This window comes from Salmo salar, chromosome 19 (assembly GCF_965601325.2).
Source record: "Salmo salar chromosome 19, fSalSal1, whole genome shotgun sequence".
In the NCBI taxonomy this organism is placed as follows: Eukaryota; Metazoa; Chordata; class Actinopteri; order Salmoniformes; family Salmonidae; genus Salmo; species Salmo salar.
In genome coordinates, this window is record NC_138309.1 from 10,767,394 (window position 1) to 10,793,997 (window position 26,604).

The window sequence follows — 26,604 nt, forward strand, 5'->3', positions numbered from 1 at the left end:
TGACTATCAGTAACTGGCATAACAAGAGAAACTGCTGATGCACAAACAAATGTCAAACTTGAACCTTGTGTCTTCTACTATTCTAAAAAAACAAAAAAAATACATTGATTCAAGGGCCTTCATAAGGGGGGCAGCCTGCGGGCCGGCAATTGCCTATCCCTGTCCTATGGGGACAGCCGAAGAACCCTTTTTTCTAAAGCTGTGTTCGAATACTCATACTAACCGCACTGACTGTACTATTTATGACGTAAATTGAGTATATAGTATGCTTATTGGTCATAGTATGGATATAGTTAGTATGCCAAATGTTCCAAGTGATTTCGTACTATATTCGGCAAAATTCGAAGTATTTCCGCGCTTTTGGGGCCCATAATGCAAATATTCAGAAAATGGGCGTGGCTTCACAACAATTTCAGATTTGAAGAAAAGGTTAGACGAGATTTGATAACAAATGTAAGTACAAAAAGTAAATATCCATTCATTTAACAAATTATGACAAATGTTGAGAAAATGTTGAGCAATGGAATAAAACATTTATGACTTATCAAATAAGTTATGTTACACATTGTGTTGCCTGACAATTTGTTAGGTATGCTAGCCTTACGAACCGCATAGCATATCATTACAGAAGTTGCTTGTATGTACCGGTATGTGTTAGCTACCTAATGATATGTTAGCATGGGTATTTGAATATAGCTTAAGAGTGTACACTTGGTTCTCTGTGTTTTGTTTTACGTGTCATCTTTTTAGAAGCACTACCTCTCTACACAAGTTAAACCCTCCATGTTCTCTCGTTTTGCCGTAAGCCTGGGAATCCAAACAGCCCTTCACCCCCTGAACTCCCTAATGATGCCAACAAACACATCAATATGTTTTCAGCTAAAATGAGAGAGAGGACTGTTCTATCGTTAATCTGTCTCTGTGTAGTCTGGGATTAAAACTATCTGCAGTAGAGTTTCACAGCAACCTCCTCTCGTCTCCTCCTCTCGTCTCCTCCAACCATCTCCTCTCCTACTCTACGTTCCTATGAATTATTAAACAAACGCCACTTTGTGCTTCACAGCGAGAGGGGGAATGTCACACACGCACGCACACACGCACGCACGCACACACAAACACACACACACAAGCCTGTATATGCTGTTTTGTATATGGGCTTTTTGTGTAATATAATGTTGTCTGCTTCTGAACTGACAGAGGAAAATCCAAACCGAGGCTGTTCCGTTCTTTCCAACTAAATAGTCCCCTTGACTCTCAGTGGAATGACTGTCATTTTGAGATCAATTAGGAGAGATACACTACATTTATAAACCACTCTCCTTCTATCAGAAGAAAAAGTCTGGGTGTGCATCAGTAAGCCTAAACAGTTTGGTTTGGGTTTCTTTGGTAAAATATCTTTTCTGAAATGGTTTTTCAGTAAATACAAACTGATGGCAAAACCTCTTTGGAGTAGCATTGACGACAGAGAGATGGAAATGTCTTACAAATTTGATTGTGTTATTTCTTCTGTGTCCCTAAATGAGCTCTGAGCGGGAAATTGCACCAGAGGAAACATATCAAGATTTAGGAAGAGACTAAAGAAAGAGTGGGACCGTTACACACACACACGCATGCACACAAACACACCCTGTCATATTAAAATAAGAGTTGTCCTCACGTTCTCCTGTGTTGTATTGATGAGGGTCCAGTATTCCAGACTCCTGCAGGGATCTGATGCAGGAGTCGACCAGCTCCAGTCCTGTGGTCAGCTCATCCTCTATGTCCTTCTGGCCATCAGCTGGACAGGAAACAGAGGGAACATGTTAGTCTGGGTCACAGTCGTGACACAACCTCCATAAAGGGTTGTTTCAATGTCACACAAATTTGATGATGTCCATGTCTGTGATATCTGGTTGTATTCTTAGGAAATATGCATAATAAAATATTATACAGTGATTATCAATAAAAACGGCTTATTAAAAGTAAAGTATTTGACGTTTAGCCTACCTTGGGTGTTCCAGCGAAACTGCTCATCTGCCGAACTGCAAGAAAACAGTTGAGGTTAAGAAAAATAACTCATAATATGGAGTTTATTATACAGTAATATACTGTAATCTCATAGTTCATTGTTGTTATCAAATATTCAAACTGTTTACTGTAGACAGCTGAGGTAAAAAAAAAAAAAGCTGTAATAGCGGTGATTCAGCACAATTGAAGTGGACAGCGTCTGAATAGGAATTCGGAAATTCAGCACCAACAGAACAGAAGACAGCGGCCGTCCGGACTACAGCCACTCGCCACCAGGAGACCACAGCAAGGCCTTACCAGGAAGGAAGTCAGAAGTTTACACAAACCTAGAAGTGGAAGGCTCCCCAAGACCTCTGCTAGCGATCCTGACTTTTTCAAACCTTATAATTGTCAATAATAGGGAATAAATTGCAAGTAAACAAAAATATAACTTTCTATTGTTACTGTGAAATCGCTGTCACATCATTTTTATTTTTCTGGATCAGGGATAGACCACGCTAGGAGGCTAATGTTGCTCTGTTAGCTAGCTCCCTAGGACAATCAATGAGAGCCAGTAACAGAGTGATTTCCTCTTGAGAGAACAAAGCTGCGTACATTATTGCCAGTCAGACCGGAAAGAAGCAACGAGATGCTCAGTGCGTGATCAATGTTAGAGCAACATGACTCACAAAGAAACGCACAAACATAATCGCAGCATTTGTAGATATTTGTAGAAATAATATCTCTCTCATACAGTACCTTTACAATACTGTAAAACATTGGTGGTGGATAAGGTAACTCTCTCTCTCTCTCTCTCTCTCTCTCTCTTTCTCAATTCAATGGACTTTATTGCCATGGGAAACATATGTTTACATTGCCAAAGCAAGTGAAATAGATAAGAAACAAAAGTTAAATAAACAATATAAAATGAACAGTAAACATTACACTCACAAAAGTTCCAAAGCAATAGAGATATTTCAAATGTCATATAATGGCTATGTACAGTGTTATAACGATGTGCAAATAGTTCAAGTACAAAAAGGAAAAGAAATCAACATAAATATTATATTTACAATGGTGTTTGTTCTTCACTGGTTGCCCTTTTCTTGTGGCAACAGGTCACATGTCTTGCTGCTGTGATGGCACACCGGTATTTCAACCAATAAATATGGGAGTTTATCAAAATTTGAATTGTTTTAATATTCTTTGTGTGTCTGTCTAATCTGAAGGAAATATGTGTCTCTAACATGGTCATACATTTAGCAGGAGGTTAGGAAGCTCAGTTTCCACCTCATTTTGTGGGCAGTGTGCACATAGGCAGACCTGGCTCTCAAGAGAAGACAGGCTTCGGCAGCATCTCTCAATAGCAAGGCCATGCTCACTGAGTCTGTACATAGTCTAGCTTTCCTTCATTTTATGTCAGTCACCGTGGTCAGGTATTCTGCCACTGTGTACTCTGTTGAAGGCCAAATAGCATTCTAGTTTGCTCTGTTTTTTTTGTAGATTCTTTCCAATGTGTCTAGTAATTATCTGTTTGATTTCTTATGATTTGGTTCTGTCTAATGATTTGGTTCTGGGGTCGGTGTGTGTTTGTGAACAGAGCCTCAGCACCAGTTTGCTTAGGGGACTCTTCTCCAGGTTCACATCTCTGCTTTGTTATGGAAGATTTGGGAATCGCTTCCTTAGATGGTTGTAGAATTGAACGTCTCTTTTCTGGATTTTGATAATAAGCCGGTATCTGCCTAATTCTGTTCTGCATGCATTATTTGGTGTTTTTTTTTAACACTGAGGATATTTTAGCAGAATTCTGCATGCAGTGTCAGTTTGGTGTTTGTCCCATTTTGTGAATTCTTGGTTGCTGAGTGGACCCCAGACCTCACAACCATAAAGGGCAATGGGTTCTATAACGGATTCAAGTATTTTAACCAGATCCTAATTGGTATGTCAAATGTTATGTTATTTTTGATGGCGTAGAAGGCCCTTCTTGCCTTGTCTCTCAGATCGTTCACAGCCTTGTGGAAGTTACCTGTGGCGCTGATGTTTAGGCCAAGATATGTATAGTTTTTTTGTGATATCTCTCTCTCTCTCTCTCTCTATCTCTCTCTCAGACACACTATAGCAGGCTATGCAGAAACACACAATGAGTATGTGTGTGCGTCTTTCCATGCTTGTGTGCATGTTATTAATGAGCCCCTGGAGTAGAGGGATCACTGGGTCAAGAGGAGCTCCCCTCGGTGATCCTGGTGATCACATAGACCACGACAGTGTGTGTATGTCTGTGTGTGTGTGCACCCAGGCCTTGCCCCTAATTGCACTGCAGTAGAGATTCCAATGTAAAATAGATGGAGGACATTACAGAGGGAGAAAGAGGGAGAGGGGGGAAGAGGGCTGGAGAAGTTAAGTATCTAATTTAAAAAATGAAAATGTTTTTATTCCGGCCTGCCTGTAGTAATGGATCCTCTATTGTTTTTTGAGTGCAGGACTGGGGCTGTAGCGGTGACCGTATTACCGCCACACCTGCGGTCACGAGTAATGAAGGCACGGTAATTAGCCTTCTCCAAGCTCTGATGCTGCTGATGGTCATCAGTAGCCTACCAAACTGCTTGTTTCTCAGCACTCTATTGTCACTCTAATCACTCTGACATCAATGCAAATGTGTTCAAAAATTGAATAAAACACTTCATGAGAGCCAATGAGCTCGTGTTGCGCAACATTTCTATAGGCGCCATTGCGGGAGAAAACAAAGTGATGGCCACTAATAAAAAGACAAAGCTTTTTATAGGCTAGGCCTACTATATTTATTTCTCAACTTTCCTAATATTAAGCACATTGTTTATCTTTACAACAGGAGTGTAGCCTACCTGGCTGGCATGAAAATCAACCATGGGAAAAGCGTCCTCCCTTCACTATTTAAATGCCTAGATAACATGTATTTTTTCCCTCTGCCCATTTCGATACAGGTGCATGATAATGGTCCATTCTAAATCAAAACTAATTTCACACATATATATTATTTAGTACATGTAAAGACAAGATTAAATCAAGAATAGTCTGATGGATGACAATATTAGCCTATCACTGGTGAATGATGCCCAGCATAAGAAACAATGCCTTTTTCCCCCAACTTTTTCGAATCATAGTCGCACACCTCATGTAGCCAAGCACATAGGCCTATATTTTCCCATAAGGTTTGTACCAACTAAAGTGGCCAAATAACTTCTTAAAATAAAGCACATTAATCCGCTTTACAAGGGGTGTAGTCGAGCCTAACTGGCATATATAAGCAACGCGTTTCAATTTTGGGGAAGATCATTTTCACCATAAAAATGCACCTTTATAATAAAAGCATTACATGCATAACTGCATTTGCGGTCACTTATGATAATGGTGTTTTCCGCTAATGGAACATTAGCGCTTATAGCGTACTACCCTGTTCGCACTGCTGCGATTATAATGTGCAGAAATAGCTGAATAGTTTATGCAAGTGGTCGTATTAATTTGGGATCTATCGCATCCCACAACTGTCCCAGACAATGTTTGGAATATTTATTTCTCGAACAGAACAGAATAGGTTGACTGTTGTACTATGGGGGATAGTAGATTGACATAGACTAGTTCTTCCAATATCTTCAATATGCACCTCGGAATTGGATAAGAATGTGCGCAGTTGCGTCCCAGATGTGTCTGTCTTCTCTTGTAGCTTGTGATAAAGGCCAGATCACATGATGGAGAGCCATGCGAGAGAGAAGCGCTTCGGATTGCGCAGGACACTCAGGGAGAAGGGCACAATGCAGCACTTCGGGCCGCAAAAGGAATGGATTTTTTTAGGGTGCATTACGGCCACAAAGGGAATGCCTCCGTGAAATGTAAGGCATTATCAAGTGCTTGTCAAATTATGAATGAGAGACTATTGGAGTGTGTACAGCCTGCGCAAAACACAAAGCAGAGCTCATGCCTTTCAAGTTACTTTTTTCAAATCATCATTAGTCTCATCATGCAGCCTTACAATGTATTAAAAATCAAAACATATAGCCTAACTTTTGTAGAACAACTGAAGTTACATTAATAACTCTAAATGAAGCATATAGGAGTACCTATTTCCTTGTTAAAGGCCAAAATAAACAGGGTTAGGTTACAACTCGTATAGTCTTCCTGAGTCCTTGTGACGAAGAACAGATACGTGAAAATTATACAAAGGTACATTGTGCTCTCATGCAACAGACATCAAGATTTACATGGCGCCAAATATCTGTCTGTAGTTCATTTACTGCTTGCTTATACAAAAATACTAATACAACCTAGAATACTAAATCCTTTCCTTAAATAAACGGGAGATTGGGTCTCCCTGGCACCAACAGACAGGCACACAGACACTAATCATGGAACGGAATGTTGTCTTATCACCAAGCCATCATAAATCTACTGTCAACGTTACATCTCAGAGGCTTCTCCGTCTTCACACAGACACATGAGAGTTCTAAGAACCCTATTATGTTGCCTGTAAGAAAAACAGAAAGTGTGAGTACTTAACATAATGTTGTAATTCTACGACACCATGCTGCGTTGTATGCCTCTTGAGTAAATCTGAGCTGACAAAAACATTTCATGCTATTCCGTTAAGACAACTGGAGTTTATGCACACCTTGTAATCCAAATTCTAATCTTAATTGGTGCGTTTCAAATTGTCCTTTTGTGAGGCGCAGCCGGGAACTAGTTCTGTACGATGGTGAGTGGTGGGTTGATAAACCAGGTGGATCCTCCATCATCGTTTAAATCTCCAATTTGGCAACATGTTGGTTTTCCACTACAACGCCGATTGACAGAGTTGTGGATAAAACGTTAATAGGATGTCGCCACTGCTCAACGAGAATAGCCTATGCAGCTGCCAACACCGACACATTTACACCGAAATCACCCAGGTATTCTTACCACCGGAGCAAGATGGAAACAGAAAGAAACAGCATCACAAGCTCGTCTCCCCTCTGCATCCAAGCAGCCCTTCGCAGCTGATTCTAACCGGGCCAAAGAAATGACAAGAGCGAAAGGTTTTTTGTTGCCGCGGATATGCGCCCACTCTTGGTGGTTGAGAATAGGAGTTTCAGCACGTCGTGGAAGTGCTTGAGCAACATTAAGAACTTCCCTCTAGCACCTATTTCAGCAAACAGATAGTACTTGCTGTATATAAGCAAGCCAAAACTGAAGTTGTCAATTAATTGGCCACTGCACCCTGTGTAGCGCTTACTACAGATGAATGGAGCTCCAGAGAGCTACTTAACAGTGACAGCCCATGACATTACCCCGGGAGTGGGAGACGAGAAGTACCGTGCTAAAGACAGGATAGTCCTGCCTTCCCTGTGGCTCAGTTGGTAGAGCATGGTGTTTGCAACGTCAGCATGGTGTGTGCAACGCCAGGAATGAGGGTTCGATTCCCACGGGGGGCCAGTACAAAAAAAAAATTCATGAAATGAAAATGAAATGTTTGTATTCACTACTGTAAGTCGCTCTGGATAAGAGTGTCTGCTAAATGACTAAAATGTAATAGTCACACAAGTGTGCATCTGACTGCAAAATCAACATGCAACCAAACATCAATGTCTGAGTCATGTTGATTTTGCAGTCATATTGCACTATGTGTTTTCACAATCAGGAAAACCAGCACCTTGTATTTTCTTAAATTAACAATACTGAACTACAGTAACTGTTGGCGTTTCATTTTCCCGCTGTACCGAAACTTAACTGAACCGTGACCCCAAACCTACAGTACAAACTGTGGTGTTTGGTGAACTGTTACAGCCCTAATGCTTGAGTTTAGTTTCCCTGGCACTGTGGCACAAATCCCATTCAAGTCATGGGACCTATATTATCATTTTCATGTTCAAATCATCTAGAAATGACTCTGTTGGGCTTCACAATACATTTTAGATACATTCAGATGATTTGGAAATGATGTGCGAAAAATGCTAACATTGGTCCCATAACTTAAATCGGATTTGTGCCACAAATGCAAAAAATTTAGCATGTGGAAACAGTGTCATTTGAGTGAAATATCCGTCTAAGGTAAAGGTTAAGGTTTGGATAGGGTTACAACAGAAACAACTCAACGGTTAAGTTTAGGCGTTGATTCCGAATGGTTAAGGTAAGGGTTAAGGTGTGGAATAGGATTGAATCAAACAAACAAACAAAAGAAAATGTGTGCCTACCACTGGGATTGAACACACGACCCTCGGAGCAGAGATTGTGGCTTATGCCCACCTGCCATCCCCAATGCCCTAGCAAGCCGTAAATTTACTTGATGGTAATAGCGCTCACCGTTGCCCCTAGAGGCAAGATTTGAATACATCTCCCGACATCCTGGGGACCTGGACAAACGTCAAATATCACATTGTATCTTGAGTGACCTGGCTGGAATATCGACCTTGGTGTCCATAGGTTATGGCACACTGCACACTTTAGCTGTGAGTGAATGAGCGTTCTTACACAGTTAGATAACAAGTGTGTGTGTGTGACAACGTTGGTCGAGAAGGGGTTAACTGCAGGTCAACACATTGATAAACTTGGAGTAATCCCGGGTTCGACAGCATTACTGAACCCACCACACACTGGTTGGGCCACCCTAGCTGGAACCCCAGTGGGAATAACCAGCTGTGTTAGTCCCTATAATCTGTGTTAATCCTAGTCTGTGTACAGCAGAGCAGCGTAATTCCCCCAATCCTACTAAAGTACCAAATTATCATCTCTGTTAATCCCAATGAAACCCTGACATAGAATTCTAGATTGGAGAGTGTCCACTCCTAATTCCACTGCTACAGTACGGGGCTAGTGTGTGTTTAATATTTTTATTTGTAGTTATACTTACTCATGAAGTAGTATTTAACATTTTACCACCGTAACATTTCATATTCTCATCATGGCCAAAATGTTATGGGGCGCACATTATGCCACATAATATCTCCATGGTGTATTATGCATTGTGGTGTTCTTTCATTATCTGTATCTGCGCAGAGGGAAGCATCATATCAGAGTAAAGATAATAGCAGGGTCATTTTAGCTGGAGTTAACAGATGTTTTAGCACCAATGCGGGGAAACTAACAGGTGTGTTTTAAAATGTAATTATCAGCAGTAATACCCAAGCACACACATTCATATGCACTCTCACACACACACACACACACACACACACACACACACAAACAGTCTTGTATAACTAATCTTGTGGGGACACACAAATCAGTCCCATTCAAAATACTATTTTCCTATTTTCCCTAACCTTTATACACACACACACACACACACACACACACACACACACACACACACACACACACACACACACACACACACACACACACACACACACACACACACACACACACAGTTAAGATACAAAATCAACTACCATAATTAAAATCTCTCTCTCTCTCCACCCAGGAGTTTTCACATTGTTTTGAATTTGACATTTGCATTCACATTGTCTCACCCCCTCACTGCGCTCAAGCCCAAACAGTGCTTATTGACAGGCTGTCATTACCATGACGAACTGGAACAGTGTTGCTGTGACAACAATCAGTGTGCAGATGTGTATTAATGGGAGTCCAGCTTTCACACAGTTTTATTTATACCATCAATAGCAGGCCAAGTTTAGCAGGCCAGATGGGCATTACTTCTATGTAAAGCCTAAATGACCTCTAATAACTTGATATAATACCTCTTATCCATAGCCGCGGGAAGTAGGGGTGCTGAAGGTGCTGCAGCATCCCCTGAAAAAACGATATTTTTTAAATCACTAAAGTAGTTCACTGGGCCTTTACTAGTCCTGTTTTAGCGGGCCAATATAGCCGTCTGTAAATCAGGCAACAAAACAACATTCTGCCCAATTTTTCTGACACTGACAGTCGAGTGTTGAATTGCATTATAGCCTATCATCCAAAACCACAATGCATGTTTTGGGTTGCTTGGGGGTTGCGCAATTGGCACGTAATGCAAAAGCATGTTTTTACAAAAGCCTCAAACAAAACCCAATTCTTGTAATATAGCCTATTCCTTTTTTCATAAGAATATCACCAAATCTTTTCTCAAAATTAGTTATTGTAACAATGATGGCGTCTACCTGACTATAAACTAGATGATGCCAATTGAGGCAAAACTTGCGCGTTCTCGTTGGACATTCCTGCATCCAAACGCATGTGTAACGTCTGCTTCCAACTCACACTCTCAAACACATAGATCCCCTGAACGCAGCTCACTCTCCAGATCCCAATCACCTGAATTCTGATCACCTGTTCACACACCTGTAGGTCATTTACACACTATTTAGTTCAGTTCATTGCACCCCCATCATTGTGAGGTATTGTTTGTATTTGTCCACATTCTAGTCGGAGCGCTGTTTATTTCAATATTAGTCCTCCTGTTTATTGTAGTTTCTGGACATCCTCACTAACAACGTTTTTTGTCTATTCCCTGTCCGTACTTTTGCCTATCTGATTTCCTGTCATCAACCTCTTGCCTGATCTCCCGGACTACGTCATTAGCCTTCCCCCTGCCTGTACTGTTACCTGTATGGACTCCCTTCTGCCTGTCCCTGGACCCAGCTGCCTGTCTCCTCCTGTGGTCCTTTCCTAATAAACATCTGCTGCACCCTGTGCTTGAAACCAGCGTCTGTCTCCCATCGTATTCATTACAGCATGCATGTGTTGGACCGTTGCTTTGTCGATGGCACAGTAATGGCCAGCTCTAGATCTACATTTATTAATTTAGAAAAATGACTGAAAAAGTAGCCTAACGGCCTGTGACTTTTTATGACGGCCATGGGCGTGGCTTCTCTTTTTATGACGGCCATGGGCATGGCTTCTCTTTTTATGACGGCCATGGGCGTGGCTTCTCTTTTTATGACGGCCATGGGCGTGGCTTCTCTTTTTATGACGGCCATGGGCGTGGCTTCTCTTTTTATGCGGCCAGGGCGGGCCCATGCGGCCAGGGCTGGCTTCTCTTTTTATGACGGCCATGGGCATGGCTTCTCTTTTTATGACGGCCATGGGCATGGCTTCTCTTTTTATGACGGCCATGGGCATGGCTTCTCTTTTTATGACGGCCATGGGCATGGCTTCTCTTTTTATGACGGCCATGGGCATGGCTTCTCTTTTTATGATGGGCATGGCTTCTCTTTTTATGATGGGCATGGCTTCTCTTTTTATGATGGGCATGGCTTATCTTTATATGATGGGCATGGCTTATCTTTATATGATGGGCATGGCTTCTCTTTTTATGATGGCCATGGGCATTGCTTCTCTTTTTGTATGGCATCGCTGCAATGCAAATATCTTTTTTTTAATTCCCAAAGGTTAATGGTGGCCCAACACAGAATTCTGGGAACCAAATGAGTGAAATATGCCCCTCTGGTGGGAAAGTGCTTGCCCCTCCCGCCAACAACTATTTCTTCACGCATATTTTTTATTTTTGTATTTTATTCACAAAAGTGGTGCACTAGTCCTGTATTAGCGGATCGATATAGCCAAAACATGTTTTACTTGATGGCCCTGTTGATTGTAATAAGTGTATGTGTGTGAGCGTGCGTGCGTGATTACTCGTGACAGCCCTAGCTGGTGTGAACAGCCTATTTAATGAGTGTTATCTTTAAAGGAGAACCAGCTGGGAAATATAAAGGCATTTCCGAGAGTAATATTTCCCTGTGGGTGACCAATAACTTATTCATTGTGACCAGAGAGCTGCTTTTTTGCGACTAGGAAGATATGTGTATCTCTAGGACTACATCACCAGAAGTTCCTTTCTGTTCTGTGGAACAGAGGTTGTTGAAGGACTAGAATACAGAAGGTCTGTTTGTTCTGTGAACCAGAGGTTGTTGAAGGACTAGAATACATAAGGTCCTGTATGTTCTGTGGACCAGAGGTTGTTGAAGGACTAGAATACAGAAGGTCTGTTTGTTCTGTGAACCAGAGGTTGTTGAAGGACTAGAATACAGAAGGTCTGTTTGTTCTGTGAACCAGAGGTTGTTGAAGGATCTAGAATACAGAAGGTCTGTTCTGTGGACCAGAGGTTGTTGAAGAACTAGAATATAGAAGGTCTGTTCTGTGGACCAGAGGTTGTTGAAGGACTAGAATACAGAAGGTCTGTTCTGTGGACCAGAGGTTGTTGAAGAACTAGAATATAGAAGGTCTGTTCTGTGGACCAGAGGTTGTTGAAGGACTAGAATATAGAAGGTCTGTTCTGTGGACCAGAGGTTGTTGAAGGACTAGAATACAGAAGGTCCTGTCTGTTCTGTGGACCAGAGGTTGTTGAAGGACTAGAATACAGAAGGTCTGTTCTGTGGACCAGAGGTTGTTGAAGGACTAGAATATAGAAGGTCTGTTCTGTGGACCAGAGGTTGTTGAAGAACTAGAATATAGAAGGTCTGTTCTGTGGACCAGAGGTTGTTGAAGGACTAGAATATAGAAGGTCTGTTCTGTGGACCAGAGGTTGATGAAGAACTAGAATACATAAGGTTCTGTCTGTTCTGTGGACCAGAGGTTGATGAAGGACTAGAATATAGAAGGTCTGTTCTGTGGACCAGAGGTTGTTGAAGAACTAGAATATAGAAGGTCTGTTCTGTGGACCAGAGGTTGTTGAAAGACTAGAATATAGAAGGTCTGTTCTGTGGACCAGAGGTTGTTGAAAGAATACATTAGGTCCTGCATAGGGCTGTGGAGGTCACAAAATGTTGTCAGCCGGTGATTGTCAAGCAAATAATTGTCGGTCTCACGATAATTGACCGTTAATTAACATAAACACATTTATCATCTCCTGGCTTCCACACATAACCTACAAGACATTTTTAAAAGTATAATGAATCCATGTAATATAGCCTACACTTTCACAATAAATCCATTGTTTATTTTAGACAGGTCTAAAGAAGCATGATATGAAGAAAATGTAGTCTATTTCAGAAGAAAAGAATAGCATACTTTGAGTTGTCCTTATGTTAGCTCCTGATGTGGCTAAATGGCTGCGGACTATAATATTTCATTTAGCAGACAAGATTTGCTTATATTTCCGTGGTATTATTTTATATTATTTTATAATATGAAGAACACACTTGAACAAAGCTGAATAGACATATTTTCTCCAAGTGATATGAGGGAGTGCGCACATGCGGCTATCCTGTGTTCAATGGTTAACTCTACACCATTGGATGATCGTTAACGTTCCATTACTGCAGTAATTCAATTGTAAAGTTCAATTGTTTTGAGGAAATCTAAAAGTCTCTCCTTTGATTGGAATAATTCCACCACAATAGGCATAGCCAATGTTTTATACAGTATGTATTCATTCGGATTCACAGTGTGTACCGAAGCGAGGTCCCCATACCCAAATGGTTCGGTACAAATGCTGTACAGTTACACCCTTACAAAGCATGGATGGCTGTCTTACCTTGTCCATAGACTGCTTACAGGGTAAGGAAACCAATATGTCAGTTTGTCATTTGGGTGAGCTATCCCTTTAACCATTCAGCATTAATGCCTAAAATCCCCACACACACACACACACACACACACACACACACACACACACACACACACACACACACACACATTCACACGCACTCAGATTCACACACACATTTCTGCACAAACACACACATATACACATCAACCATTATCTCTTAGATCGAATCAAATCCCTTTACAAATCAATTAGCCATGTTACACGTTACAGAGTGATTAAATTATATGTATGAATGACGATTAGAGACAGGAATTATGATTCTGTTCATGAAATACAATCAATGTGTCGTTTGGAAAATCGGATTACTCAGGAAAATAAAAGATGAAGATTTCTGTAAAAACCCACACAAACACAATAAGGCATGCAGACACACATACATACACAGCCTGCTTAATGCTACATGTGTGTAATGTGGTTGATTGATATGTGCAGTGTGATTTAGATAGACAGGCTGTGGAGGGCAGGGCTCAGGTTTAATTAACAGGTATGAGCTGCTCCTTCTCTGGCCATCACTATATATATCACCCTGATTCACATACACACACACACACACACACACACACACACACACACACACACACACACACACACACACACACACACACAGTTTGCAATAGCAAGCTAGCTGCTGAGTTAGGGAGATACCCAGTCAGTTTTACAACTGAATGCATCCAACACTCCAAATGTGTCTTCCTCATTTAACCCCTCTGAATCAGAGAGGTTCGGGGGGCTGCCTTAATTGACATCCACATCTTCAGCGCCCGTGGAACAGTTGTTGTTGGGGGTTAACTGCCTTGCTCAAGGGCAGAACGGCAGATTTTTACACCTTGCTGGCTTGGTGATACAAAACTGCGACCTCTCCATTACTGGCCCAACGCTCTTAACCATTAGGCTACCTGGCACCCCACAGAGTTAGTTAGTCTATGTACTGTACATTATTCATTGTTAGCCACCTGGCTAAGGGTACAGCATGTAACCTAATTACCAAGTAGGTTGTCTTCCCTGTGGCTCAGTTGGTAGAGCATGGTGTGTGCAATGCCAGGGTTGTGGGTTTGATTCCGATGAGGGGCCAGTACAAAAAAATATATAATTTTTTTTTTAAAAGCATGAAATGAAATGTATGTATTAACTACTGTAAGTTGCTCTGGATAAGAGTGTCTACTAAAATGTAAAAAATGTAAAGTAGCCTATAGCAGTGTTTTCCAAATTTGGCCCTAGATTCTAGCCCTAGCATTACACAGCTGATTCAAATAATCAAAGCTTGATGAGGGATTGCTTATTTGAATCAGCTGTGTAGTGCTATGGGAAAAACCAAAACGTGCATCTCTTGGGGTCCACAGAACTGAGTTTGGGAAAACGCTGGCCTATACAGAGCCTTCGGCTGTGTTTCATTCCATTAATGTTCTTCCCTCCCCTCTGCACTCGTTTACGCTACTATGCTTCTAGCTTACTAGGGTACTGGGGGAGGTACACCGTCCAACATTCATTATCATAGAACAGTATCAACGCTAATAACACCTTAGACAACATGCACAAGCTGACGGAGACTCTTGCAGTCAATTAAAGCAATTTAAGCAATTAAAGCAACCTCTCAAGGATGCATCAAGCCGATCTCGGTCCACACACACACACACAACCAATTAAAAAGTTATCCCATGTTTCCTTAACTTAAGGTCCTCTGCCTCATTAGCCATAGATCATTTGGACTGGGACTCTCTGCCTCTGACAGCAGGAAGAATCTAGTCCTTCTGTCCGGGACTATACGTCTGTCTGTCAGGCTAGCTAACTGGCTGGCTCCACAGCTGTTTGACTGTTCTGCCCAGCCTGTGGCCAAACTGTGATTATAATCACAAAGCCGTGATGATACAGTATCATAAACAGATCCATACAGCAGAGTTACTTAGAGATACTCCTCTTTCTCATAAACAGATCTATACAGCAGAGTTACTAAGAGATACCCTTCTCACACTCTCTCTCTTTTACCTCTCTCTTTCTTCAACTATATCTCTCTCTCTCTCTCTCTCTCTCTATTCGTGTGGCCAGGCCTCATCTAATCTCTGCCACTATCTGGGGTTTGGGAAAGACAAGCTGCATTTGCATATTTAATGAGATCTGTAGTGTCCCCGCATCATCTCCCCACCACTACCATCACCCTGCAGCCTGAGAGAGGGAAATGGAGAGAGAGAGAAAGAGAGAATCAGCGAAAGTGAGAGAATGTGACACAGTGTAAATAATTTTAGTAACTGCAGTCATCTGTTTTTCCTCCTGGTGATGCACATCTCTCTCACACACAAAGACACGCCATGCAGGGGTCTAGACACGTAAACCACACAGCTACATTTAAAGGCTGAACTAATGACCCAGTTCGATTATTTTAGGGTGTAATGCAGTTACTCAGCAATATGATCTGTCTGTGTCAGAGGTGGGAACAAAAATCTCTGTTTGCTGAACCTGAAAATACCTAGAAGGCTAATGGTGTAATGGATCCCTCTATTATACAGAGAAAGGGAGGAGGGGAGATATGGAGGGAGGAGAAGTTGAGAGGGAAGGTGGGTGGAGGGAGAAGACAAAGAGGAAAGAGAGAGAGAGAGAGAAGGAATAACGAAGAGGTCTGTTATTGTAATGATGATACTAGTATGTGCTCCTACTCTTACTCTCTTAGTTATGAGTTGAATTTTGTCTCTCAGTGGAGGCTCCTCGGAAGAAGAAGGTGAGGACCATCCTTCTCAGTGGATTTCATTTTTTTTTTAAATTGTGAAACATCTAAAAAGTAATCCTATTTAGATAAAACTATACTAAATATATTCACGTCACAAAATAATTGATTAAAACACACTGTTTTGCAATGAAGTTCTGCAGTAGCCTCAAAAGCACTCTGTAGGGTAGCATCATGGTGTAGCCGGTGGACAGCTAGCTTCCATCCTCTTCTGGGTACTGTCACGTCCTGACCATAGTAAGATGTTATTTTCTATGGTAGAGTAGGTCAGGGCGTGACAGGGGGTGTTTGTCTAGGTTTTGTTTGTTTGTCTAGGTTTTCTATGTTCATGTTCTAGTTTTGTATTTCTATGTTGGTTTTGTTTGGGATGATCTCCAATTAGAGGCAGCTGGTCCTCATTGTCTCTTATTGGAGATCATACTTAAGTAGGGGTTTTTCCACCTGGGTTTTGTGGGAGATTAATTTTGAGTTGTGTGTGTTTTCACCTCTGCGTCACGGTTTGTTGTTTTTGTCTTTCAGTTTATTTATGTATTGCATAGTTTCACAGTGTAAATAAAAATGTGGAACGACACACACGCTGCACCTTGGTCCTCTTCTTCCTACGACAGCCGTGACAGGTACATTGACTTCGACACAAAACCTAGGAGGCTCATGGCTCTCACCCCCTTCCATAGACTTACACAGTAATTATGATAACTTCTGGAGGACGTTCTCCAACCTATCAAAGCTCTTGCAGCATGAATTGACATGTTGTCCATCCAATAAAAGGATCAGAGAAGGAATCTAGTATTGAAAACTTAAGCTGCAGCTAGCTAGCACTGCAGTGCATAAAATGTGGTGACAATTTGAGAAAGACAATAGTTGAAGTTTTGAACAAATTAATTTCTGCAAAAATGCAGGAGAAGCAAGAGAGAGCGAGAGAGAGACATAGAGCTAGCTATATTTCGTATTTTATTCACTTTCACTTACTTAGCTAGCATATGCAGCGAGCTAGTTTAGCCTACTCAAACACCCGGCTCAAACAGAGAGGGATGCTATGTTACCAAACTGGCTATGGCTATCCAACACTGGAACTCTTCCAAGTCAAGGTACATTTATAAATGTATTGCCGCCGGGGCCTGCCGGTGTAACTGCTAAACAGCTTGCAAACTGTCCACTGAACTGAATTATTGTAGCGGGTTTACTAACGTGTTAATTCTAGTAGCTATGATGCCTTGACGTTAGCTAATACGGTGACAACGATCTAGGCTGTGTGTAGCAGTTAGCGGTTATGATATGAAGGTTTAGCTTGAAAAGGTTTTTTCGCCTGGTCACAGACAGCTGATGTTTTGTGCACAAGCGAAGGGAAAAAGTGTAGAGGAGGAGAGCGTGTAGGTGCGAAAAGGAATTATCCAACGATCAAAGGGATCACAATCACACTATGAAAGTGAACTGTGTTTGCATGTGATCAGGGGTGTATTCACTCTGCCGATTCTGTTGAAAAACATTTCTTAAATGGAAGCAAACTGAACGAAACAGGGATAAACATACTCAAATTTGTCCAATAGAATCTCTCATTTGCAACTGTTGGACTAATGATTACACCCTAGATCAGCTAAATGCAGGCAAGATTGTGCAATGCGGTATTGAATGTGTCAATGTCTGTCACCTTGATTGCTCAAATTTCTCTCAACCTGTGCCCTTATGTTGTAAACTTTCATTCAACACTACAGTGCCCACAAAGCTCAACACTAAGCTAAGGACCCTGGAACTAAACACCTCCCTCTGCAACTGGATACTGGACTTCCTGAAGGGCCGCTCCCAGGAGGTAAGTGTAGGCAACAACACATTAGCCACGCTGATCCTCAACACGGGGGCCCCTCAGGGGTGCATGCTTAGTAATTTCCTGTACTCCCCGTTCACCCACGACTGCGTGGCCAAGCACGACTCCAACACCATCATTAAGGTTGCTGACGACACAACGCTGGTAGGCTTGTTCAACGACAATGATGAGACAGCCTATAGGGAGGATGTCAGAGACCTGGCAGTGTAGTGCCAGGACAACAACCTCTCCCTAAACGTGAGCAAGACAAAGGAGATGATCGTGGACGACAGGAAAAGGAGGGCCAAACACGCCCCCATTCACATTGACGGGGCTGTAGTGGAGCGGGTCGAGAGTTTCAAGTTCCTTGGTGTCCACATCACCAACAAACTATCATGGTCCAAACATACCAAGAAAGTCATGAAGAGGGCACGACAACATCTTTTCCCCTTCAGGAGACTGAAAAGATTTGGCATGGATTCACAGATCAACAAAAAGTTCTACAGCTGCACCATCGAGAGCATCATAACCGGTTGCATCACCGCCTCGTATGGCAACTGCTCGGCATCCGACCATAAGGCATACAGAGGGTAGTGAATACGGCCCAGTACATCACCAGGCCCAGTACATCACCAGAACCTACAGTGCCTTCCGACACTATTCAGACCCCTTGACTTTTTCCACATTTTGTTACGTTACAGCCTTATTCTTATTCTAAAATGTATTACATTTAAAAAAATCCTCAGCAATCTACACAAAATATTCCTAAATGTGACTTGTTTCAGGAAACTAGGCGTATGTTGCGGGTCACTACTTAACTTCTTTGGGATAGAGGGCAGTATTTTCACGGCCGGATAAAAAACGTACCCAATTTAATCTGGTTATTACTCCTGCCCAGAAACTAGAATATGCATATAATTAGTAGATAGAAAATTAGTGGACAGAACTCATATGGCAGGCCAAAAGCTGAGAAGATTCCATACAGGAAGTGCCCTGTCTGACAATTTGTTGTCCTTCTGTTGCATCTGTGCTGTAACGTGACATTTTCTAAGGCTTCCATTGGCTCTCTAAAGCTGCCAGAAAGTGGAATGGGGTGTCTGCTGTCTCTGGGCGAAGAACAGCAGCAGAATTTGTGAGTGGTCAGCCTGGGGACAGTGACACTGGAGATGCGCTGTCACGAGACTACTCCATTTTTTTCTTTCAGCCTTTGAATGAATACAACATTGCCTGGTTGGAATATTATCGCTATTTTACGAGAAAAATAGCATAAAAATGGATTTTAAACAGCGTTTGACATGCTTCTATGTACGGGAATGGAATATTTAGATTTTTTTGGTCACGAAATGCGCTCGCGCGTCACCCTTCAGATAGTGACCTGAACGCACAAACAAAACGGAGCTATTTGAATATAACTATGGATTATTTGGAACCAAAACAACATTTGTTGTTGAAGTAGAAGTCCGGCGAGTGCATTCTGACGAAGAACAGCAAAGGTAATCCAATTTTTCTAATAGTAATTCTGAGTTTAGGTTGTCCCAAACTTGGTGGGTGTCAAAATAGCTAGCCGTGATGGCCGAGCTATGTACTCAGAATATTGCAAAATGTGCTTTCGCCGAAAAGCTATTTTAAAATCTGACACCGCGATTGCATAAAGGAGTTCTGTATCTACAATTCTTAAAATAATTGTTATGTATTTTGTGAGTAATTTAGTAAATTCACCGGAAGTTTTCGGTGAGTATGCTAGTTCTGAACAACACATGCTAATGTAAAAAGCTGGTTTTTGATATAAATATGAACTTGATTGAACAAAACATGCATGTATTGTATAACATAATGTCCTAGGAGTGTCATCTGATGAAGATCATCAAAGGTTAGTGCTGCATTTAGCTGTGGTTTGGGTTTATGTGACATATATGCTTGCTTGGAAAATGGCTGTGTGATTATTTTTGGCAGGGTACTCTCCTAACATAATCTAATGTTTTGCTTTCGCTGTAAAGCCTTTTTGAAATTGGACAATGTGGTTAGATTAACAAGAGTCTTATCTTTAAAATGGTGTAAAATAGTTGATTGTTTGAGAAAATTGAATTGTGGTATTTTAGTTGGTTTTGTATTTCGCGCCATGCGATGCCATTGGCTGTTGGCTAGGGGTTCCGCAGGCAGAACGGGGTTCCGCTAGCGGAACGTCTGTCCTCAACAGGTTAACAGCAGAGCCATTTAAACGTAAAGTTTTCTTACATTTTTTATCAATGTACGTTTTTCAGCATGAATGCCTTATGGAACATGTGAACTTTCATGTGCCTTAATAACAGACTTGTATGCCATCTGTAAATACCAATAAAATTGTTAAATTACGAGCCTAGTTGGTTTAGTCACCGAAAAAGGGAGTAACCTGATTGGCTGAGGTAAGGAGTGGGCTGGACATGCCGAGAGATGAGTTCGGGTTGGTGTACCATAGAGCACACTTCTGTCTATTTGAGCTGGTCAGTATGTGTAGGTAATCTTGTCTAACACAGCGTTTTTAAATGTATCGCATAGTAGAACTGCATAAGTGTTGTTCTCCACTTTCTGGAGAACTGAGTTTTGAAATCAATGGAATTAGATTATGATAGCTAAGGAGAAAACACCTGTCACCAGATTACATCTTCAAACTAAGGGCAAATATAGCATCCGTGACAGGAAGAACTATATATGGGTAAGATGGTCTAGCTTGCTACATTTTCAGATATTACACATTTCTCATTTTGACAGAAAGTTGTATTCATTTCAAGTTAAGGTGTACTGTTAGCTAGCTAGCTAACGTTAGCTGGCTGGCTCGCTAGCTAACGTTACATGTATTATCTTATTATTCATATCTCAGAGCCATTTGCTTTGCTAGTTATAGCCTAATGTTAGCTAGCTAACATTCAACCTGGTTGGTTAGCTACCTGCAGATTCATCCAGGGTAGTAATGTCATGAGTTGGGTTTAGGGGTAATTGTTTACCTAGCTAGCTAGCTACATGTCTTAAAAAAAGACTCCACTATGCAAGTAAACATTTCAATAGAATGCGACAACTGTTGATATAAGTAGCTGGTAAATTCGCTCCGGCTATCTACTCTGATTTCAGAGCACGGGTAAGATAGTCTAGCTAGCTACATTTTCAGATATTACACGTTTTTCATTTTGACAGAAAGTTATTTTCATTTTAAGTTAAAGTGTACTGTTAGCTAGCTAGCTAACGTTAGCTGGTTAGCTCGCTAGCTAACGTTACGTGTATGGTCTTATTATTCGTATCTCAGAGCCATTTGCTTTGGTAGTTATAGCCTAATGTTAGCTAGCTAACATTGAACATGGTTGGTTGCAGATTCATGCAGGGTAGTAACGTCATGAGTTGGGATTATGCTAACTAGCTAGCTATATGTCTTAACAAAATACTCCACTAAATAACCATTTCAATAGAAAGTCACTGCGACAACTGTTGATAGACGTAGCTGGTAAATACGCACTGGCTATCTACTCTGATTTCAGAGCACTCTCGTCTGAGTGTGCCAGACTGCAGAATAACTGAAGAATTTCCGGACGCTCAACACCCGTTGAATATGGCCGCTGTCAGTAAACATTGGCAAAAAGCATAAATTGTTGCCAGCAGCACAGTTGCAGTCACCAACTCTCTGGATAACAGAAAATCAGCCTAACCAGCTCTGCTGGGCAAGTTAAGTTTATCAGCCTGCTCTGCTGAGATTAAACGTTTATCAACTTTCTTAGCAGAGTTACTTTCCCATTGTTCCACAAATGCAGTGTATGATATACAATTTTGTAGCTCTGTGTCTCCGCGTTTATCCAATGTAAGAATCACCATTTAAAATGTAGTTAAATAAGACAAAATCAAGGCGGTTGGTCACAAATGACAAAGCGGAAAACAGTAGCTGTGTTCGAATACCCATACTAACATACTGTATACAACATACTTAATGAGTATATACTACATACTATATATTATTAGTTCCTTTTAGTATACTGTAACTGAATGGTATTGTTTCAGTTGAGCGTACTTCGCCTGTGTACCAGAAGTTCATGCTGTTGCTATGCAACTTCTTGTTAGCTTGTTAGCATAACACATTACTAGCTAGACATCTTACGGCTTCATTAACAATATCCATTAAGAACGCACAACGACTATATCACTTAGCTAAGCTAAGCATGACGTGAATAATCAAGTCAATAGATTGTGTTCGTAAATTCACTCTGACTATCTACTCCGATTTCAGAGCACTCTCGTCTGTGTTTTTATTTTAATTTATTTCACCTTTATTTAACCAGGTAGGCCAGTTGAGAACAAGTTCTCATTTACAACTGCAACCTGGCCAAGATAAAGCAAAGCATTGCGACAAAACAACAACACAGAGTTACACATAAACAAAAGTATAGTCAATAACAATAGAAAAATCTATGTACAGTGTGTGCAAATATAGAAGAGTTGGGAGGTAAGGCAATAAATAGGCCATGAAGTAAGCAATATTCTTTCCGCAATATTAAGCTGATCCACCCCTAAAAAAAATAAAAATTAATAAATAAATAAATAGGCCATGGAGGCGAAATAATTACAATTTAGCATTAACACTGGAATGACAGATGATGATGTGCAAGTAGAGAATAGAGAAACTGGGGTGCAAAAGAGCAAGAGGACAAGTAACAATATGGGATGAGGTAGTTGGGTGTGCTATTTACAGATTGGCTGTGTACACATACAGTGATCGGTAAGCTGTCCTGACAGCTGATCCTTAAAGTTAGAGAGGGAGATATGACTCCAGCTTCAGTAATTTTTGCAATTCGTTCTAGTCATTGGCAGCAGAGAACTGAAAGGAAAGGCGGCCAAAGGAAGTGTTGGCTTTGGGGATGACCGGTGAAATATACCTGCCGGAGAGCGTGCTACGGCTGGGTGTTGCTATGGTGACCAGAGAGCTAAGGCGGTGCCAGAGGGCAGAAAAACTGATGAATTTGCAAACGCTCAAAACCCCTGGCACCATCCCTACGATCATCTCTTAAATAATTATGAATAGATCCACCATTGAGCACAAAAACAACACTTGTTACAGAATATTTTACATAAAAATAACATCTGTCAGACAAACCATGCCTGACAACATGATCCAATAAACATCGGTCAGTAAACATCGGCAAAAAAAGTGTTTTCTGCCAGCAGCACAGTTACAGTCACCAACGCTCTGGATAACATGAAAACAGCCTAACCAGCTCTGCCAGGGCGATAAAATGGTCAGAGTGAGGTGTTCTCTCATTTGTGTCTGGAAATAGTTAGCAAGCCAGCCAACGTAAGCCAGTTAGCTTGGGTGCTTGACTGCAGTTGTGAGGTTAGAACGCTCAAATCAACCAGAGCGTCCAGTGTGCGCTCTGAACGCTCCGAGTGCGAAACACAAATTTACGAACACACAGTTGTGTAGTTAGTTAGATAGCATATAGTTAATATACTGGCGAGTTCGATGTATTAATCAACGACTAATAGCTCCAGAGTGGCGCAGCGGTCTAAGGCACTGCACCTCAGTGCTAGAGGCGTCACTACAAACAACCTGGTTCGAATCTAGGCTGTATCACAACTGGCTGTGATTGGGAGTCCCATAGGGCGGCGCACAATTGGTCCAGCGTTTGGCAGGTGTAGGCCGTCATTGTAAATAAGAATTTGTTCTTAACAGACTTGCCTAGTAAAATGTAAAAAAACATACTGCTGTAATGCTAAGCGGTTCATACGGATAGCGTAGCTAATAAATTGTCAGCCAACGTGTAAATTATTTGAAAAGTCATTGCTTTATTACATTGCTCAACATTTTCTAAACATTTGTCATAATTAGTTAAAGCAATAAATTTGTATCTGGTCTCGTTGGACTTCGGCTGCATATTGTTCGCCATTTTCTTCAAATCTGAAAACTTTGTGAAGCCACGCCTAAAAAGAATTGCATGACAGGCCCAAAAAGCATGGAAATAGTGTCCACTGTTTGTATACTTCGTATTTTGACGAATGTAGTACGACATCTGTTGGCATACTAACTATATCCATACTTTGACCAATAAGCATACTACATACTCAATTGACGTCACAAATAGTATGGTTAGTGCGGTTAGTATAAGTATTCGAACACAGCTAGTCATTTAATTTTTTTGTTGCAAATGTAATAAAAATCAATAAACAGAAATACCTTATCTACATAAGTATTCATAACCTTTGCTATGAGACTCGAAATTGAGCTCAGGTGCATCCTGTTTCCATTGATCATCCTTGAGATGTTTCTACAACTTGATTGAAGTCCACCTGTGGTAAATTCAATTGATTGGATATGATTTGGAAAGGCGGACACCTGTCTATATAAGGTCCCACAGGTGACAGTGCATGTAAGAGTGAAAACCAAGCCATGAGGTTGAAGGAATTGTCCATAGAGCTCCGAGACAGGATTGTGTTGAGGCACAGATCTGGGGAAGGGTACCAAAACATTTCTGCAGCATTGAAGGTCCCCAAGAACACAGTGGCCTCCATCATTCTTAAATGGAAGAAGTTTGGAACCACCAAGGCTCTACCTAGAGCTGGCTGCCCAGCCAAACTGAGAAATCGGGGGAGAAGGGCCTTGGTCAGGGAGGTGACCAAGGACCCGATGGTCACTCTGACAGAGCTCTAGAGTTCCTCTGTGGAGATGGGAGAAACTTCCAGAAGGACAACCATCTCTGCTGCACTCTGCACACACTAGAGTGGCCAGACGGAAGCCACTCCTCAGTAAAAGGCAAATGACAGGCCGCGTGGAGTTTGACAAAAGGCACCTAAAGATTCTCTGGTCTGATGAAACCAAGATTGAACTCTTTGGCTTGAATGCCAAGCGTCATGTCTGGAGGAAACCTGGCACCATCCCTACGATGAAGCATGGTGGTGGCACATCATGCTGTGGGGATGTTTTTCAGCAGGAGGGACTGGAAGACTATTCAGGGTCAAGGCAAAGATGAACGGAGCAAAGTACAGAGAGATCCTTGATGAAAACCTGCTCCAGAGCGCTCAAGACTGGGGGCGAAGGTTCACCTTCCAACAGGACAACGACCCTAAGCACACAGCCAAGACAACACAGGAGTGGCTTCGAGTGGCCCAGCCAGAGCCCGGACTTGAACCCGATCGAACATCTCTGGAGAGACTTGAAAATAGCTGTGCAGCATTGTTCCCCATCCAACCTGACAGAGCTTGAGAGGATCTGCAGAGAAGAATGGGAGAAACTCCCCAAATACAGGTGTGCCAAGCTTGTAGCGTCATGCCCAAGAAGACTCGATGCTGTAATCACTGCCAAAGGTGCTTCAACAAAGTACTGAGTAAAGGGTCTGAATACTTATGTTAATGTGATATTTCAGTTTTTATTTGTAATAAATTAGCGAACATTTCTAAAATACCTATTTTTGTAATTATGGAGTATTGTGTGTAGATTGATGAGGGATTTTTTTGTTGTTGTCAATTTTAGAATAAGGCTGCAACAAAATTTTGAAAAAGTCATGGGGTCTGAATACTTTCTGAATGCACTGCATATACTAGGCAGTGTCAGAGGAATGCCCTGAAAAATGTCAAAGACTCCAATCACCCAAGTCATAGGCTGTTCTCTCTGCTCCTGCATGGGAAGCGGTACTGGAGCGCAAAGTCTAGGTCCAAAGGCTCCTTAACAGCTTCTACCCCCAACCATAAGACTGCTGAACAATTAAACAATTGGCCACCTGGAACTTTGTTTTTACACTGCTGCTACTCATTGTTTATTTTCTATGCAAAGTCACTTTACCACCACCTACAGTACATGTACAAATTACCTCGACTAACATGTACGCCCGCACATTGACTCGGTACCGGTACCCCCTGTATATAGCCTCCACATTGACTCGGTACCGGTACCCCCTGTATATAGCCTCCATATTGACTCTGTACCGGTACCCCTGTATATAGCCTCATCATTGTTATTTTATAGTGTTTTTGTCAGGCGGTGGGTGTAGCTGGTGCATGAAGTCAGGCGCAGGAGAGCAGAGATGAGTGAACAACGCACTTTACTAGAGAAAATAGCACAAAGTAACAAAACCAATGTGTGAACAATAATGGTTGCCATCCAACACGGGTGAACACAGCACCTGGAACAAACCAGCCGGAAACGTACCGACCCTAACAATAAACAAACACACACAAAGACATGGGGGAAACAGAGGGTTAAATACATTACCAATTATTGGGAAATTAAAACCAGGTGTGTGGGAAACATAGACAAAACCAATGTAAAATGAAAAGTGGATCGGCGAAGGCTAGAAGACCGGTGACGTCGACCGCCGAGCGCCGCCCGAATAAGGAGAGGAACAGACTTTGGCGGAAGTCGTGACAGTTTTATTTTAGTTTCTTTAGTATTTATTCTTAAAACGGCATTGTTGGTTAAGGGCTTGAAAGTAGGCATTTCATGGTGTCATGACGTTGGCCTGTGGGTAAGGTTTATGACCCCCCCCCCATAAATACCTTTCTCTCTTCCCCTCTCTGAATCTACTGAAGGACGTGAATAGCCTGTGTTAAATATAGAAAGTCTGGGAACATCAAACAAATGGGGAAAGGTACCACATA

General features: G+C 41.6%; 1 protein-coding gene across 1 annotated transcript in view; it reads right to left on the reverse strand.

The window, feature by feature from the left end:
• The window catches only part of LOC106578422 (catenin delta-2), a 422,676-nt gene that overhangs the window by 230,938 nt on the left and 165,134 nt on the right, over window positions 1–26,604 (reverse strand). Inside the window, exons 4-5 of the mRNA XM_014157182.3 lie at window positions 1,987–2,021; window positions 1,658–1,777 (exon numbers count right to left, since the gene is read on the reverse strand). Of these exons, the coding sequence (XP_014012657.3) occupies window positions 1,658–1,777; window positions 1,987–2,021 (155 nt within the window). The remainder of the gene's footprint in view (window positions 1–1,657; window positions 1,778–1,986; window positions 2,022–26,604) is intronic.